This window comes from Procambarus clarkii, chromosome 22 (genome assembly GCF_040958095.1).
Source record: "Procambarus clarkii isolate CNS0578487 chromosome 22, FALCON_Pclarkii_2.0, whole genome shotgun sequence".
Classification (NCBI taxonomy): domain Eukaryota; kingdom Metazoa; phylum Arthropoda; class Malacostraca; order Decapoda; family Cambaridae; genus Procambarus; species Procambarus clarkii.
In genome coordinates, this window is record NC_091171.1 from 47,330,463 (window position 1) to 47,350,471 (window position 20,009).

The 20,009-nt window shown below is 40.3% G+C and overlaps 1 protein-coding gene across 2 annotated transcripts in view; it reads right to left on the reverse strand.

Annotated features, from left to right (window-relative positions):
* Nucleotides 1–3,529: 3,529 nt before the first annotated feature.
* Nucleotides 3,530–20,009, reverse strand: part of AP-1sigma (AP-1 complex subunit sigma-2) — a 59,761-nt gene continuing 43,281 nt past the window's right edge. Inside the window, exon 6 of one of the 2 annotated variants that reach the window (XM_045744464.2) lies at nt 3,530–15,341. In XM_045744464.2, the coding sequence (XP_045600420.1) occupies nt 15,297–15,341 (45 nt within the window). In that variant the 3' untranslated portion in view covers nt 3,530–15,296. Of the gene's footprint in view, nt 15,342–19,337; nt 20,009 lie in introns of those variants that run through there. The other variant, XM_045744453.2, reaches the window with a different exon arrangement.

Sequence of the window (20,009 nt, forward strand, 5' to 3'; positions counted from 1 at the left end):
TATATGACCGAACCTAACCAACCCTACCTAACCTAACCTAACCTATCTTTAAAGGTTAGGTTAGGTCAGTGTTTTGTTGGATTTTTGGTGATTTGTCTATACAATTTGTTATTATATATCTCACCATGAGTCCCAAGAAAGCCAGTGGTAAGGATAAAGGCCAGAAAGCTCATGTGAGGATGACAATAGAGGAGAAACAAGAGATCATTCGGAAGCATGAGAACGGTACACGTGTTGTTGAACTTTGTAGGCAGTACAACAAAGCCACATCAACAATATGCACTATACTTAAGAAGAAAAATAAGATTATGAGTGCTAATGTGGCAAAAGGAGTAAGAACATTAACGGCACAAAGACCACAAATACTTGAAGAAGTGGAAAAGTTGTTATTAATTTGGATACACGACAAGGAGTTGAGGGGTGATAGTGTTTCGGAGGCCATTATTTGTGAGAAAGCCAGGGTGTTGCACGAGGACCTTCTAAAGAAGACCCCTGCAACGAGTGATGCAGATAAGAAAGAGTTTAAGGCAAGCAGGGGCTGGTTTGAAAAATTTAGAAAGAGAAGTGGTATCCATAGTGTTACAAGGCATGGGGTTATGTGATGTGATTATGGAAGGGGACTCCCCTTCCAAACAGTAACTCCTCTCCTCCTCCCCCCTCCTCACCATCTTCCATACGCCTACAGCACTCGACAGCAAGGTAAGTAATAACTGGAACATAGTTTTGTAGGTTTATTTAGATGAATTAGGTAAATTAGGTATAAAAATTTAGTTTGATGTGGGGTTTTTGGGGTAGTCAGGAACGGATTTATTCATTTCCCTTTATTTCTTATGGGGAAATTAACTTCGGAATGCGAGTTTTCGGAAGGCGAGGCGTCTCCAGGAACGGATTAAACTCGCATTCTGAGGTATGCCTGTATATATATATATATATATATATATATATTATTAAATATGACCGAAAAAGTAAGATTAATAATTCTAACACGAATTTTCTCAATCTTTCGTACATTACGCTTCACTGTTGGAGGTAAATCAAAAATCACTTCTCCAAAATTCATTTTTATTTCTAGTCTGACGCGACACGGGCGCGTTTCGTAAAACTTATTACATTTTCAAAGACTTCACAAATACATTTGTGAAGTCTTTGAAAATGTAATAAGTTTTACGAAACGCGCCCGTGTCGCGTCAGACTAGAAATAAAAATGAATTTTGGAGAAGTGATTTTTGATTTACCTCCAACAGTGAAGCGTAATGTACGAAAGATTGAGAAAATTCGTGTTAGAATTATTAATCTTACTTTTTCGGTCATATTTAATAATATATGTCTACAGGAAAGACTGCTACCAAAATATACTAATATATATATATATATATATATTTATATATATATATATATATATATATATATATATATATATATATATATATATATATATATATATATATATATATATATATATATATATATAATATATATTATATATATATATATATAATATATATATATATATTATATATATATATATATATATATATATATATATATACATATATATATATATATATATATATATATATATACATACATACATACATACATACATACATACATACATACACACACACATACATATATATATATATACACACAGGCTGCCTGTCCCTGACAAAATGAATTAAAATGAACCAGGGGTTTGGTGCCCCCATATGCTATGTTCAGGAAAGGTAAATAATTATGATGGAATAGAGGATCCACTGTGCACTGAATATTTGAAGATAGGTTGTAAATTATTCTACTGTAATATAAAACATCACAATAAAAAAAAAAGAGGTAGATATGTAAATGTTTGGAGGTTGCAATAACTATGCATTCTTAGTTTCTGAAATGTATTAGTATTTATTTTACAAGGCAGTACAGTACATAGTATAATACTTGAATAATACATAGTATAATACGTAGTATAATACTTGTATTTTACATAGTATAATACTCGAAAATTTAACAAGGCATAGCATGTTTAGAATTTTTTCTTTAGCGATGAACATTAAAAATTACTGGAAGGTTTAATGACATATTTTAAGAGTTTTAGGTTAATAAAAACTTGTTTAAAAACTCATAAAGGATGCATACAATTCTGTATTTACTGAAGCTCTTTGAAAAATCATTACCATGCAACCCTCTCTCCAGTGCAAAATACCTTATGTGCATAGCAACACATGCATAGCAAACTTACTTTTAATTTTAACATTAATATAAAGTTTTAAAAATAAAGCATATGCACAGTACAGTGCTGTATTGTATATTTATGTGGCATCTTGCCACTGTAGACTCTCACCTTAACTTTTTATGTTCTTATTCCTCAAAATGATATGATTTATACACTAAATATCTCTTATGACACATTTTTCCATATTGGACATTAATTCATGCAGAATCTGCTTCGTGCACCTACAGTAGGTCTGATACGAGATATTATTTTATCATAAATCTACATTTCTTCATGTGTGCCTCCTGTTGCTCGTCCTCATTACTCGTCACAGCTAGGCATTCTGGACATTTGTTGTACATCAATGTTTTCTCTATAAACACAGCTTATCAATAGTATAATACTGTAATAATAATTTATAATTTTGTTTTTCTACCTATCCATTTAATTTTTCTGTAAATACACAAGTTAAAATATCTTGCAGTAAATATGACAACATAAAAAATAAAAAAACACAATTTTTCAACGCAATATTTCCTATTCTCCTCACTCTATTCTTCAAACTTTGCATCTTTTCTTCTGAAAAATTATTATTACACACTGCAATGTTTTACCACCATTTAACACTTTTCCAGATTCCACTCCACATACATTTCATTCTTTCCCTTCCATTTCTCTTCTTAAAGATCTCAAACTTCCTGCCTTTCTGAACACTGATAATGTATAAGTTGCCTTCTCAAATGCAGTCTAAAACAAACCTGATTTTATCATTGTAGATTTTTTATAAACATGTAGTAACACATCCATCTTCCACTTCCTTAAAACACTATTCATAAAGCAGCAGAGCTTTATGATTATGGTTGGTGGCTAAGCGCTAGAACTGAGTGGTCATTCACTGCAAGACAAACATTCAGCTGTGTATTATGGTAGTAACGTAAGAAGTTTCCTTAGATGCAGTTGGAGTATTTCTTAGCAACTGCACTGTGGAACACTGGAATAAACTTCCAGAGAATGTAGTAAATGGTAACACATTACAATACTGGATGATCACTTCAGCAATAAAAATGACCATAAAATTGGCAACCTAATTATGTATTATTTGGTATATGGATATCTGTAAATCACATTAAAAAATAATAAAGGAGCATGCACAAGCAAGATTTAGTTAGGAAGCGAGATAATTAATACCGTAACTAGTTTGCGTCCTCACTGACTAACATTTGTGTGTGACTAGGACTGTGCTAACCCAAGTGTTGAATTAAATTTAACAGCATTACTAACTCACTAAAAATATAAGTTTGGGGAATTACAAACTAAAGATTATCCTTATAACATGAAATATTTCCTTACAATACACATCTTAATACTAATGATATAAAGCTATAGTACATTAGGTGGACGGTAGTGAATCACTGACTGAGATTGAGGTACCTGGGATTGGGCTAATGAACTACTTGAGTACATTAAACATTATGTCTGGTAAGCATCATAATGTGATATTTACTAAAGAATAATTACACAGTATTTAGTTACAAGACTATATCTATAACTAAACTATTGCAGATGACGAGTCACGATAACATGGCTCAAGATATTCTGACCATTAAATAATTATTATTGTCCTTTAAAAATACATAGTGAGGACCCCAAAAATACATATATATATTTACTTGTGTTAATTTTGTTATTTTTTTAAATAACTAAAATATGGTATGTGTTTGAAAAAAAGGTAAGAACTCCCATGCACAATGTTATAACTATCCAAGGAAACAGACACAATATAAAACCAATTGGGAAATGTTGCAGAATAATAGAGACTGGCCGGACCAGTGACAGTACAGACAGTTGTGCTGAAAATAAAACTGAGAAAGTGAATGAGCAAGAACTTGTGAATGATCCTCTATACTTTTAAGTTAAAAGGGCTATGGTTGATCTCCTCTATAGTTAAAGGACTGTTGATATCAGCATTGTCTTGCAACACATAAAAAATTATTATTGAAATTTCTTTAATAACTTATCTATTGAGTACAGCACAAAATATTTTGTTATTTTTTAAATTTTCCTAAAATACCAGATAGACCCCTGTTACCAGTGTTAACCTGTAAAATGGTACCTGTTACCATTTTATATTCATATCCTTGAAAATAACATTATACTGCAGTAAATCTACACATGCATCCATTATTTGACTGAATTTTGTTTAAATAAACTTATTGTGATGGTGCTTAAATTTAAACTACACATGACTAAAATATAAACATAATTTACTAATGGGGGCTTTAAATACCCTAGAGATGACTATGAGAGAGTAGCATGCACTGATTACATACCGCAAGTGTTAATAACTTGGTACAGTACAGTATTACGTGAACGTTGCTACACGAATGATTGACTATAGCAACAATGCTGCTAATTAGTGCTTTTAGTCACTTTATATAACATTTCTATACAAACAATTTCAGTGCTAAAAATCCAGAATTCAATGTAATAAAATGCCTCTTTATGGTGGGTTCTCTCAATGGCTCCCCATGCTAGTCCTTGGGTTTGCTCAGGAAAAACCACAGAGAAGAACCCTCTCAGAATGCAAATCAATAATACAATAGGATTCTATCTTACTGAATGCACTATTAGTTATTGATATACTGTATTATGGAGGAACTAGATCCAGTTTTTTTAAATGTTATACAGTACTTACACATGGGAATGCAAACAGGCCTCACACCTCAACACCTGCCTACACGCCTTACACCTCAACACCTGCCTACACGCCTCACACCTCAACACCTGCCTACAAACCTCACACCTCAACACCTGCCTACACGCCTCACACCTCAACACCTGCCTACAAACCTCACACCTCAACACCTACCTACAAGCCTCACACCTCAACACCTGCCTACAAGCCACACACCTCAACACCTGCCTACACGCCTCACTCCACAACACCTGCCTACAAGCCACACACCCCAACACCTGCCTACAAGCCTCACTCCACAACACCTGCCTACAAGCTACACACCACAACACCTGCCTACACGCCTCACTCCACAACACCTGCCTACAAGCCTCACTCCACAACACCTGCCTACAAGCCTCACTCCACAACACCTGCCTACAAGCCACACTCCACAACACCTACCTACAAACCACACACCTCAACACCTACCTACAAGCCACACTCCACAACACCTGCCTACTAGCCTCACTCCACAACACCTGCCTACAAACCACACACCTCAACACCTGCCTACTAGCCTCACTCCACAACACCTGCCTACAAGCCTCACACCTCAACACCTGCCTACAAGCCACACTCCACAACACCTACCTACAAACCACACACCTCAACACCTACCTACAAGCCACACTCCACAACACCTGCCTACTAGCCTCACTCCACAACACCTGCCTACAAACCACACACCTCAACACCTGCCTACTAGCCTCACTCCACAACACCTGCCTACAAGCCTCACACCTCAACACCTGCCTACAAGCCACACTCCACAACACCTACCTACAAACCACACACCTCAACACCTACCTACAAGCCACACTCCACAACACCTGCCTACAATTAGGCAGGTGTTGTGGAGTGTGGCTTATTTCCAGGCAGGTGTTTCCAACACCTGCCTGGAAATAGATTCATTCCCCTCAATGTTTGCTAATGATTCAAACATTATGAGGATGATTAAGACAGAAGAAGACAGTAAGGGGCTACAAGATTACTTACATAACCTGAAAGAATGGTCCAACAAACGCTCCTAGAGTGTAACTCAAGCAAATGTAAAGTAATAAAACTAGGTGGAGGGAGCAGGAGGTCAGACACAAGGTACCAGATGGAAGATGAAATCTTACATGAGACAGAGAGAGAGAGAGAAGGATCCAGGGGCTGATATCACACCAAACCTGTCTTCTGAGGCCCATATCAAAAGCATATCAGCAGTCTGGTTAACTGACTGCCATTAGAAATGTGAGGAATCATTCAAAACCCTGTATATCACATATGTCAGACCAATCCTGGAGTATTCAGCTCCAGTATGGAGTCCATATCTAACCTAGCATAAGACAAAGTTGGAGAAGGTTCAAAGGTATTCCACCAGACTTGTCCCAGAGCTATGAGGTATAAGTTACGAGTAAAGGCTACATGAATTGAACCTCAACTGAACCTCGTGTAGTTGGAAGACAGAAGAGATTGGAGACATGTTTACCACATACAAAATTCTCAGTGGAATTGATACTGTAGATAATGACAGACTATATAGCATGGGCAATACATGCACAAAGGGGACACAGATGGAAATTGAGTATCCAAATGAGCCTTGGAGACATAATAAAAAATTTGTTCTGCACCAGAGTAGTTAATAAATGGAATGCAGAAAGAAATGAGGTGGTGGAGGCAGACTACATACACAATTTCAAATGTAGATACGATAGAGAACACAACAGACTCAGGAATCTTTACATCAGTTGACTGATAGTCGAGAAGTGGAACCAAAGAGTTGAAGCTCAACCTCCCCCCCCCCTCACAAGCACAATTAGGTGAATACAGTCCACACACTTCAACACCTTCCTATGGGCCACACACACCCTTATTACCTGCCTGTAGGTGAGAACTAAACCTCGTGACACTGGAAGACAGAAGAGTAGGGGATACATGATCACCACATAAAAGATTCTCAGAGGAATTGATAGGATAAAGACAGTTTGTTTAACACAGGGGGGCACACGTACAAGGGAATACAGGTGGAAACTTTAGTACCCAAATGAGCCACATGGACATTAGAAATAAGTTTTTTAGTGTCATAGTTAACAAATGGAATGCATTAAGAAGTGATGTGATGGAGGCTGACTCCATACACAGTTTCAAATGTAGATATGATAGAGCCCAGTAGGCTCAGGAACCTATACACCAGTTGATTGACAGTTGAGAGGCAGGGCCAAAGAGCCGAAATTCAACTCCCGCAAGCACAATTAGGCGAGTGAGTACAAGCCACACACCAACAGCTGCCTACAAACCATACACCTCAACACCTGCCTATAGGCCACACACACCTCAACACCTGCCTACAGGCCACACACCTCAACACCTGCTTACAGGCCACACACACCTCAACACCTGCCTACAGGCCACACACCTCAACACCTGCCTACAGGCCACACACCTCAACACCTGCCTACAGGCCACACACCTCAACACCTGCCTACAGGTCACACACCTCAACACCTGCCTACAGGCCACACACCTCAACACCTGCTTACAGGCTGAGCTTACAGGCCCTTCAAGAAGACCTGGACAAAATAAGTAGATGGAGCACCACTTGGCAAATGGAATTTAATGTTAATAAATGTCATGTTATGGAATGTGGAATAGGAGAACATAGACCCCACACAACCTATATATTATGTGAGAAATCTTTAAAGAATTCTGATAAAGAAAGAGATCTAGGGGTGGTTCTAGATAGAAAACTATCACCTGAGGACCACATAAAGAATATTGTGCAAGGAGCCTATGCTATACTTTCTAACTTCAGAATTGCATTTAAATACATGGATGGCGATATACTAAAGAAATTGTTCATGACTTTTGTTAGGCCAAAGCTAGAATATGCAGCTGTTGTGTGGTGCCCATATCTTAAGAAGCACATCAACAAACTGGAAAAGGTGCAAAGACATGCTACTAAGTGGCTCCCAGAACTGAAGGGTAAGAGCTACGAGGAGAGGTTAGAAGCATTAAACATGCCAAAACTAGAAGACAGAAGAAAAAGAGGTGATATGATCACTACATACAAAATAGTAACAGGAATTGATAAAATCGACAGGGAAGATTTCCTGAGACCTGGCACTTCAAGAACAAGAGGTCATAGATTTAAACTAGCTAAACACAGAAACCGAAGAAATATAAGAAAATTCACCTTCGCAAATAGAGTGGTAGACGGTTGGAACAAGTTAAGTGAGAAGGTGGTGGAGGCCAAGACCGTCAGTAGTTTCAAAGCGTTATATGACAAAGAGTGCTGGGAAGACGGGACACCACGAGCGTAGCTCTCATCCTGTAACTACACTTAGGTAATTACAGGCCACACACACCTCAACACCTGCCTACAGGCCACACACCTCAACACCTGCCTACAGGCCACACACCTCAACACCTGCCTATAGGCCACACACCTCAACACCTGCCTACAGGCCACACACCTCAACACCTGCCTACAGGCCACACACCTCAACACCTGCCTACAGGTCACACACCTCAACACCTGCCTACAGGCCACACACTTCAACACCTGCCTACAGGCCATGCACCTCAACACCTGCCTACAGGCCACACACCTCAACACCTGCCTACAGGCCACACACTTCAACACCTGCCTACAGCTGTGCCAACTTTGCAATCCCACAAAAGTTTATTACATTTTTATGTTTAACCAGTTACCCATTATTATTGCATAAAAAACAGTAACAAGCATAATTCATATAAAAAGAAGCTATATTTGCCAAGGAAGACACTAAATACTATTATTGTACTTAAATGAATAAAATTAGTTGCCAAATTGAAAATTATAAATGAGGAAACTTTGCTGAACTTTGCTCTGATAATACTGAAAACTGTTACCATCATTTTCTCCAAGTGAGAGATCACAGAAGAACATCTTTCAACTAACTTTCAAATACAGTATAGATAACTTTTAAACACCTGATGTTCTATGAACAAATATTCTAAATTTTAATCTAAATTATCTGCATCGTGTTTACAAAAAAATCAGTACAGTGCGAGAGGCCCTCATTTTGTGCGGCACGAGGTAATGACATCATTCACATTATGTCAAGGTTACAAGTGCGAGTGATTATTATTATTTTTTTTTTTTTTTTACTTTACAAAGGTTTAGCTCAGATTACCAAGTAATCTGCAGATCAAGAGAATTGTTGGCAGTGTATCAGGCTCCCATATATGACTTGGTAATTTTGGAATATGATATTTCTTGTTTTTTACAATATGGTTTATGATATTTGTGCATCATTTCACTTTCCAAGCATTCTGGATTCCATTTTGTACTGTATTTGTGGGTGGAAAGTAAACAGAACATTATATATTAATGTTCATGTACTGTACAGCAGATACTTTATTGAAGAAAATAAAGTAAAAAACAAACAGCATTGAATGCAATGAAACACCATTTTCTGAGCGAGCCCCGTTGGCTCCCTGGAGCTATCCAAACTGACATGTGCAATATAAGTTTGGGGTCATCAGTCACAGGAGTTCTCTATGCCTACTGAAGACCACGAGCCAGAACCTGGTCCACTCAGAGAGATGCAGGGAGCAGTGGCCATATGAACACACTATCCTTAGAGTATGTCATGTTTGACATTGACCAAGGAGGGCACCCAGAAAGATAGGCAAAACAATACAAATTTCAACCTACATCTGAACAGAGCCAAAGAACTCCCCCCAAAAGAAAACAAACAAGTAAATCGTCATCCAACTAGCACGCCCGCTTGTTAGTGCCCCCCTCCCCCAAATGTAGGGAGTGGGAGCCCGTTCAGGCAAGCAGGTGGTTCACCATCCCAGTTCGTAGAATGATGAAAACACAGACCAAAGGGTGTCAGGGAGCCTCCGGGGCTCGCCCAGAAAATGCTGTTTTATTACATTCATCGATTTTTTTTTGTGGGTAGTCCTGTCGGCTTCCTGAAGCTAACTACCCACCAATAAGTAAAATCAGGGACTTACCCAGGAGGCGGCGGCACCACAGGTCTCAAGACAAAGATGAGACAACAGGCCGCGACAGACATCTCAAAGAAATACAGTACAAGGCCAGAGAGGGTCCGGAAAGTTGACAAGATATCTAGAAGCCAGGACCCTGTTCGATTTCAAAAATCCCCGCACCCGAATGTCGACCCAAGACATGTTTTCCGAAAACAGCAGCGAGAGCAGCATATTTTCGCACATCATGGGCACAAGGGTAGACCACAGGCTGGCTAGACTTTATGACCCTGCAGACAACCTGAGAATCACGAGCCCTGGAACAGGGAACCAGGGAAACCTGATCCACCGAGAGAGCGTCCACTGACACCGAACCAGTGGCCCACAGGTAGTGATGTAAAGTTGCCACTGGACATAAGACATGACACACCCTCGGCCGAACCAACCAAGCATCCACCACCAACGGACCCCTCTGGAAGCCAGCTGTCTCATTTTTCGCCAGAAAAGGAGAGGGCTGTAAACAAACAAAATGGCTCCCAGGACCAAAGGAGCAGAAACCTTTGTGCCAGAGAAGAGCATGAAGCTTCCAAACCCAACCCCCAGAGGCCAAAGCTAACATAAACACTGCTTTCATAAAACAATCACAGACCAAAGGGGCCACCACAAACTGAGATGAGGAGAGAAATGAGAGCACCCAGTCCAAAGACCAAGAAGGCTCAGGCAGCGCATGAACAGGCCGGAGGTGAAAAACACTAGTGTTTGCAGAACGGAGCAGAAGTGACATCCACCCCGAACGCAAGCTGGAGCAGCTCCGCCAATGCCACACAACATGAAGCGACAGTATTCGGCATGCGATGCCGGTCCAGAAAAACCCAAGAAAGGACAAAACCCGAACAGACACCAACGAATCCCAACGAAGGGAAAGGAATATGGTGGAAAGACTGCCAGGAGATTTCATACTGCCGCTGAGAGGAAGACTGCAGATGGGACACCATCAATGAAGCCACCTGATCACCGTACAAATGGTGATACACCTGCATCAGAAAAACCACACACGAAGAGCGGAATAAGCCGAACCAGCAAGGTACCTCACCGGCCCGACCTGCTGAAAGAGGCCGAGGCGCAGAAAAACTCTTAGGTATATACACCGAGCAAGCAGCACCTGAAACCAAGGCTGGGCTGACCACCATGGGGCCAGGAGAAGCACTCTCCCCCAATGAATATCCAGGACGTTGGACACTCAATGAATGTGAATGGCACAGAGAACTAAACCCCGAAAACTCAGCAGAAGAACCACCCAAAACGACCAGCCCCAAAGAACCACAGACTGCAGAGACCCCACCTGGTTGAGACAATGAACCACAGGGGGAACAGTCCGAATGGAGCCGGATCACAGAGTGCCGCAGCACCTGCCAAACAGCTGCTGACTCTCGCACTGTGCGTGAATCCGACAGAAGGACAGAGCTCAACGCCCCTGGCCGACCAAGTGAGTGCTAGTCACAAAACCCCAGCCAAGAAACGAAGCGTCAGTGAACACATCGAGTGAGGGAGGGGGAAGGCACCACGGCATTGAACCCCGAAAAACCCAAAGAGGAAGCCGGAGACGCAGCAACTGATGTAAGGACACCAGGAGTCGAACCCAGCAGTTGCGAGAGCAGCGAAAGGGGCTGCTCTGAAGATACCAGGACAGCCTCCGAAGCCAAAACTTGCTCAGCGGGTAAACCAGCATGGCAAAGTTCAGTCCCGCACAGCTGCTTGCTTTACCGCCAAGTGACCTGGGTCCCCCTCAAAAACAGCTGACAATGAGCCTACAGCCATAACAAAGCTGCAGGAGGGAGAGAGATATGGATGTACCTGCTTGATGGGGTTCTGGGAGTTGTTCTACTCACCAAGTCTAGTCTGAGGCCAGGTTTGACTTGTGCCATCCGAGAATCCCACACGAGGCCCAGCCAAGTCTGAACCTGGGACGGAACCAAATGGGACTTCCGCCAATTCAACAGGAGCCCGAACTCGGCAAGCTGGGAAAAGACTATATACCTGGCTAGCAGACATGCAGACTGGGTGGAAGCCAACACCAACCAGTCATCGAGGTAGGCCAGAACCCAAAGACCTAGCAAACTGAAGACGGGTCACGATGGTCCTGGTTAAGCACGTGAAAATGCGAGGTGCCAGATTCAGACCGAATGGAAGGCAACAAAAGTGGTAATCCTGTCGCCCAACCACGAACCCCCATCCAATTCCTGAACCCCAGATGAATAGGAAGTGCCAAAAAGCATCCTTGAGGTCCAAAGAAATCATCGAAGCTCCTGGCTCGAGAATAAACCATACCTGGGACAATGTGGTCATCCGAAAGGGAGTGGTAAGGAATCAAACAGTTCAGACAGAACAAGTCCAGAATGAACTGAAGATCCGCACAGTCCTGTTTCGGAACTGGAAACAAGCGGGAAACCCACCTGAGGGATGAAGTTGTTTTGATCACGCCCAGGCGAACCTACTCCAAGATGACCTGACAGACAGAGGGAAGAAGCTTCACTAACCAGCCTTGAACCTTCAACAGGAGGAGTCGCCCAAAGCCATCACAGGCCAAAAGATACGACCCGAAAAGGCCATGAATCGCGGGACCATGCTTGGGCAAATAGAGCCCCCCCAGCGCCCAGTCAATGGGGCAACCCAGGAAAGGGCTGATGCGACCTCTTAGAAGCCAACTTCTGCACAGAGCGACCACCACGCCGACCAGACAAAGAAGACCCTGGAGGACACACCGGCTCAGAAACTGGCATCAAAGGCCCACATCGACCTACCGAAACTCGAGCCATGGCACGATTACCCCAAGAGGACCGAGAACCCCCCTTCCCCCCGAAGCAACAACAAATCAGAAATGGAGCGGCAACTGATAGAAGCTGCTGACAAAAACTAGGCAACACAGTCCTCCTGAAATAACAAGACAGAATGGAGACGAAGACTGCAATGTCAGAGCCCAAGCGGAATCAAAAGAGAGAGCAAGAACTGCCTGCTGACATGCGAGAGATACCATAAATACTGCCTCCTGGAGGATCAGCGCAAACAGCTTTAGCAAGGCAGCCAAAGATCCTGGAGAAGCCCAGAACCCCAGCCGAAGGTTCACTCAATGCCCCCACATCCCCTGAAAGCCAGTCTGAGGACAGCTCCAAAAGACTGAGGAAGCGCAAGACTGAGGCCAAATGACTACGAGTGTGATGATTATCCACTGCAGAACCCTCATCCATACCTACTACCCCTGAAGAAAATGCGGAGTCCAGGGTTGAAGCTTCAAAGAAGCGAGTCTGCTGGGTCGACCCAGAAGCTTCAGCGGGAAAATCGGGCTCGACTACCTCCGCACCTGTAACGGAAGGGGCAGTCCCCGAAGCTACCCGAGCCTCATCTCGAGCTAAACCCTGCTCCAACTCCGAAACCCTCAGATATTTGCCCTGCTCCTCTCTCCCCCCCTGCTCCGACTCCAGTCCTCAGATATTTGGGAGCCGGTAGCAGGGGGGGAGAGAGGAGCAGGGCAAACCACACCCACCTGAGAAGGAAAAGGGAGTGCGGACTGAACCAAGACCGAGGCAACCAACGCCCTCAAATCCTGGTTCCTAGAACCCAAGCGAGGCAGTTCCGGGGCTTCTAAATGGGTGACCTGGCTTGTTGCAATAAAGAAAACCTAGCATGCAATGCAGTCGCTGCCTGACCCCTAAGATCTTCAGACAAAGAATGGGTAAACGGGAGCACAAGCAGAGAACAAATCCTGCAGGACTCCGGGTCGTAGGTGTCACTAACCCGACAGGCAGCATCAATGATCATCTCCCTGAGACAGGGGCAACAAACAACCTTCAACCTCGCACAAGGTGAGAGAGGACTCGGAAGACACGCACACGGTCACCCCGAGCCCTAAAGAGATTTCCAGGGGCCCGCAAGGGGGGTGGTGAGTAATCCCTATGGGGTAACCAAGGTACTGAGTTAGCTAGCCCAGTTGAACCGGTTGAACCCTGTCTAATACCAGGCAAACTGCCAACCAGTAGCAGTCATGGTACCTCGAGGACACCAAAGGATGACTACCAAACAAAACTTAGATGGATCTCATGGGAAGCTAGGCAGCCCTCCACCAAAAGAAAGACTAAAAATACTGTACAGCAAACATCCCCAAAATCCCACAAACAAACAAACTGGCAGGCAGAGAGAATTGTCGGCTGCCGCATGTGTGCAGATCACAATTCGCCCCGCCCAGCAACAAATCACTCCCTACCCAGGATTAGATGAAACTCCCAAGACCCCTGACTAACCCCAAGGGTAAAGGCACCACCAAGCGACGGAGACCTCTATGGGAGTGAGTCCCGAACGCTGCAGGGAAGAGAACCCTGAAATGGAAGGGTAGTACTTACAGGGCACCTAGGGAAGCTGGCCCTAGGCACATACTGCTATGCATACACAAAACACCTGGCCACCACACCACCACCACAGCTAGCACAGCCACACACGGCAAAATCCAGACAGGAAAGCGAGGCCAGAGGTGATGTCTGACCACCATGCACATCAGTCAAGAACTGAAATGGTGAGCCGCCTGCTTGCCTGAACGGGCTTCCCCTCCATTTGGGGGAAGAGGGGAGACAACATACCAAAAAGCCAGAACCTCTCACAGAGGCACAGGGAGTAATTGCCTATGACAGCCTGCAATTGTTAACAATTGCAGGCTAACGAGTGGGCACACTAGTTGGAAGACAATTTACTTGTTTTCTTTTGTGGGGGGGGGGGGGGGGAGTTCTTTGGCTCCGTTTGGTTGTAAGTTACAAATTTCACCAGTTGGGGATTTGTATCGTTTCGCCTATCTTTCTGGGTGCCCTCCTCTGTCGACGGCAGAAATGATATAGACTAAATGTAGTGTTCATATAGCCATTGCTCCCTGCACCTCTCTGAGTGGACCAGGTTCTGGCTCGTGGTCTCCGGTAGGCATAAAGAACTTCCATGACCGATGATCCCAAACTAATATTGCACATGTCAGTTTGGATAGCTTCAGGGAGCCGATGGGGCTTCCCACAGAAAAAGTAACTTTTGCAGGTCTTTGTTAATAACCCTATTTAGCTCTTACTATACATTAATGTTTTATTTATCTGTGTCAGAATTTAGAAAGGTTCTCAGGAAACCAATCTTCATGCAAAATGAGGACCGCCTCCACTGTACATGAATTACTACATAAATATTAGGTGATATGTAATTCAAAGGCCGAGGAGTGTACACAATTGAACAAAGCCTTCACAGACCTTGGAAATGTTACAGCAATACTTCCCCTTTTAAAATTTATTTAAGCTATATACTGTATATATATTTATATATATATATATCTTTGAGACTTGCACTAAGACCTGGCTGGCCAGGCTGTTAACCCAGCCCGTGGTCTTCAAACAACCCCTGAGGTGTCTCCTCCTGTAAGGTGGAAAAAAAATGGCATGAAATTATTCCCACAGAAACAAAACATGCTATTAATGAAAAGTTCATGCATACATAAAAGTGTGATTTATAAGAAAGTTAAATCAGCATGCAGATGATAAGATGTCAGCATCCTTGACAACAACAACAAATACCAATATTTATTCAATTATATACAATACCTTTATGTTGCCCTAACTCCCTGTAGAAATGGTTGGCCAGACTATTTTTTTGTTTAACTATTCGTAGTATTATGAGACTCCTTACAAGCCAAACCTCAACAATAAAAGCTAAAAGTGATTAACACACCAGTAATGTTCATGTAAAGTCCTGTTTATAGGCAATAAAACTTCTGACTAATTTACAGCACTGAACCTTTAAGTGGATTCACCTTCCATTCATTCTCACATACAACATTCATGCTAACAAAAATTTAAAATAAATTACAAATAACTACAAATGTCGTAATATGAACAAAATCTTAAAAAAAATTTGGAAATATAAATTTCAGCAGTCAAAATCAAATGATCACAATTATTGATCATTTGCAATGTTGCCAGGGAATGAGGAATTTGTAGAATTTTTGCCATATGGTAAATCTGTATAAAAAGAGCAATGCTTTATTACTGGCTCAACAAAAATACATATACAGTACTTATTAGTACAAGTAATTATCAAAAGAAGTCATTAAGCCAATGTGGTTTTATTGTACTATGCAGCTCTGTGATGATTCAATAGTTCTTAGATATATCACTTGGTATGTTGGAAACAAGTACAATTTAAATGTGTTCTCTATAATCTGATTATACATGCACAGTACAGGAAGGGTATCATTTAAATACAGTACAGGCAATCAAAAGATGGAACCAATTAATCAACATCTGTCACTGTTTTAATTTTACGTTTTACACTGTCCTTATTATGAACATCTGAATTCCAAGTAATGTACAGTAGAATGAACTATATGCTTTGGATAAGAATTTTGTTGTTGAAATTTAAATCTCAACAACACATGGTATTAAATATTTTTAAATTTTGTTGAATTTATTTTTAAATTTAGTTATTATCTTTTTTGGTTTTATAATCACTTGTACTTTCTCCTTTGTTATTTTCTCATTACATTCATATAAGTTCATTCCTCTATGTAGTCTACTAGCAACTTGCCCTTAAAACAAGCCAGATTTTAATGTTTTTTTAAACTTCATGAAAATGCTACCTGGACTCTCAAGACCTCGTTGCAAAAGTTGTCGATGGTTGAAATGCTAAGATGTGAAAATATACATTCCAAACTATAAAGAGAGACGTGTTGTGGATGACAGTGAAGTCCGATACAGTGCGGTATATTAGACAGACAACTCTCGGTTTGCAGTAATATATTTCCCTTTCCATGCTCTTACATTCTGGCAGGTACAGCCATTCTTTGGTTAACCTCTACACTGCACCAGGTGACATATTAAAGGGGGTGTGGTGGTGCGCAACCAATATGTGAGGATGTTAGTACAGGTATATCATAAGATTCGAAACTCCCATGCATAATTATATGCATGGGATGCATATAATCATATTACTGTATATGAATTATATGCATTATATTGAATTATACAGGGGGGGCTCACAATTGCTTTCTCAGGCCTCCAGTAACCATCTCCCCATCTTGAAAAAATCCAGATTCCTTCACTTTCCTTCCATGGCCTTAGTAACGTGGCCTAGGTTACTAAGGCCTACGTAACGTTCCTAAGGCTATGGCTTTAGGAATGTGCAGGGCAGCCATACTATGAGCCACTGAAAGTTTAACAAAAGCAAGTTTGTGATTACCATTACTGTATACATTTTAGGCAAAATGTGTAAATGTGTGCTATGTCAAATTATAAAATATATATATATATATATATATATATATATATATATATATATATATATATATATATATATATATATATATATATATATTATATATATTATATATATTATATATATATATATATATATATATATATATATATATATATATATATATATATATATATATATATATATATGTCGTACCTAGTAGCCAGAACTCACTTCTCAGCCTACTATTCAAGGCCCGATTTGCCTAATAAGCCAAGTTTTCCTGAATTAATATATTTACTATAATTTTTTTCTTATGAAATGATAAAGCAACCCTTTTCTCTATGTATGAGGTCAATTTTTTTTTATTGGAGTTAAAATTAACGTAGATATATGACCGAACCTAACCAACCCTACCTAACCTAACCTAACCTATATTTATAGGTAAGGTTAGGTTAGGTAGCCAAAAAAAGCTAGGTTAGGTTAGGTTAGGTAGGTTTGGTAGACGAAAAAACATTAATTCATGAAAACTTGGCTTATTAGGCAAATCGGGCCTTGAATAGTAGGCTGAGAAGTGCGTTCTGGCTATTAGGTACGACATATATATATATATATATATATATATATATATATATATGTGTTGTACCTAGTAGCCAGAATGAGGTACTTGGCCTACTATGCAAGGCCCGATTTACCTAATAAGCCAAGTTTTCCTGAATTTATATATTTTTCAAATTTTTTTCTTATGAAATGATAAAGCTATTTATTTCATTCTGTATCAGTTAATTTTTTGAAATTTGGGTTAAAACTAACGGAGGAAGAATTGAAACAGGAACTTCCTTAAGTACTTTCGTATATTAATACATCTTCAGAAGGAATGAAATGAAGATGTATTAATTCCTTCTTTCATTCCTTCATTCATCTTCAGAAGGAAGGATTTCATTCCTTCTGAAGATGTATTTATATACAAAAGTACTTAAGGAAATTCCTGTTTCAATTCTTCCTCCGTGGTCTGACATTGTCACATTTTTCATCACGTGTTAATTTTCGTGATTTACACACACACACACACACACAAACACATACATTTGCGGGCCCAAAGAGCCAAAGCTCAACCCCCGCAAGCACAATTACGTAAGTACATACATATATGAGACTAATGCATGGAATGCATAAACAGTATTTATACACACATATCTGTATATATATATATATTTTAAGTTATACATAATGAATACCATTTTTGACACATACTGTACTGTAGATACAGCTTGTTGAGAGCGAAAAAATAAATAAATAAAGTGAGAAACATTGACAATATATTGAAAAGGTTATTCTCATAAGGCAACACGCCTTATTTGTACAAAAAAATATGCAACTTCTCCAGGCCACTACAGCTATACTACAAGAGGTAGAGACTTTTTTACTTCAATTTTTGTGCTTCCTGGAGTGATAATTAACAATATCAAAAGAAATAAAATATTGTTTTTGGATTAATTTATTTTCGGCGCACCACAAGAATACCATTTTTTAAAAGGTGCGCAGCGCTGGGGTTAAGCAAGCAACATCAGTTGAAGGTCAGTGGCGGAGGTCACCAGAGGAGTGCAATAAACCAAGATGAGGATGTCACCTCCATTTAGTATCAATATAAATATGACAGAATTAGAATGTTTAGATACCAATTACCAATTACCAATGCCAATTACCCACACATCGAAAACAAATTTCTAATTACCATTTGTTTTTTCAAAATATTAAAAAGGCTAAAATGTAGGAATGTTAGTGGAAATTATTATTTTATAACAGCAATGAGTAGATAAAGATGACTTGAAAGATTATAAAGCCAAAAGGAAAGTAGTTATGCAAGCAACTGGGGCAGCTCAGTAATCAGGCTAGTCTATTACGCAGCATACACATACCTAGTTAGCTCCAGATCATGAGAATTTCTAGTAATATTGCTAACATGCAAATATTTAGGTATAGTTGTGTGCACTCTCAGGCTTCAGTAGCCTATTTCTTTGTTTAGGTACATGTGCTCTCCAACATAAAGATGAGATAAACAGCTTGTTTTTGTATGTACTGTACTGTACTATATATATTTCCAGTGTCTTGTGAAGAGAGCGTCAGAAATGCTGCATACAGAGAGGAATGGGAGAAAGAAAATTCTGTGTAATACAAGTTATATTTATTTCAGCAACTAGTCACAACTGATCATAAATACAAGCTTTAGCCACCACCAGTACATCACAGGTCAAAGAGAGCCAATATGCTACATGAAAAATATTACACTGCTATACATTCACTCGCAAGCAACACTATTACAAGGTAAACAAATAACTTAACTGCAATCTTTTAAATCTAAGTTAACTAGAAACATTCCAATTTTTTCATTACAAAACAAAACTTGTCTAAGGGTCATTCACAAGTCATTACAGCTCAAATGTAGAAAAGGTAAAAAAATATCATGAAACATTACCACAATCACTGTTCAGATTAACTCAGCTTAATTATACACAACTGGTCCCTGGGTGCATTTACAGACTTAATATAAAATAACTTTAAATTATATATATAAAAAGTTCAGGCTCTAGTTTCATTCCAAATGAGTCACACTCGCACTGGAGGTTTCCTTGTTTGATTGTAATCACCTTATCATTTGAATTATCGTTTCTTGTCATTATTATTGGATGAATGATTAACTTACCCATGAAATAGTATTACCTATGGAGCTTGTGAATATTTGTGCAATCAAATCACTGTGACCAAATGAGAATTATGCTACAAAACCCTCAAATAAGACCCATGTCCCTAAGGGCCATTTCCACGATTTCATCC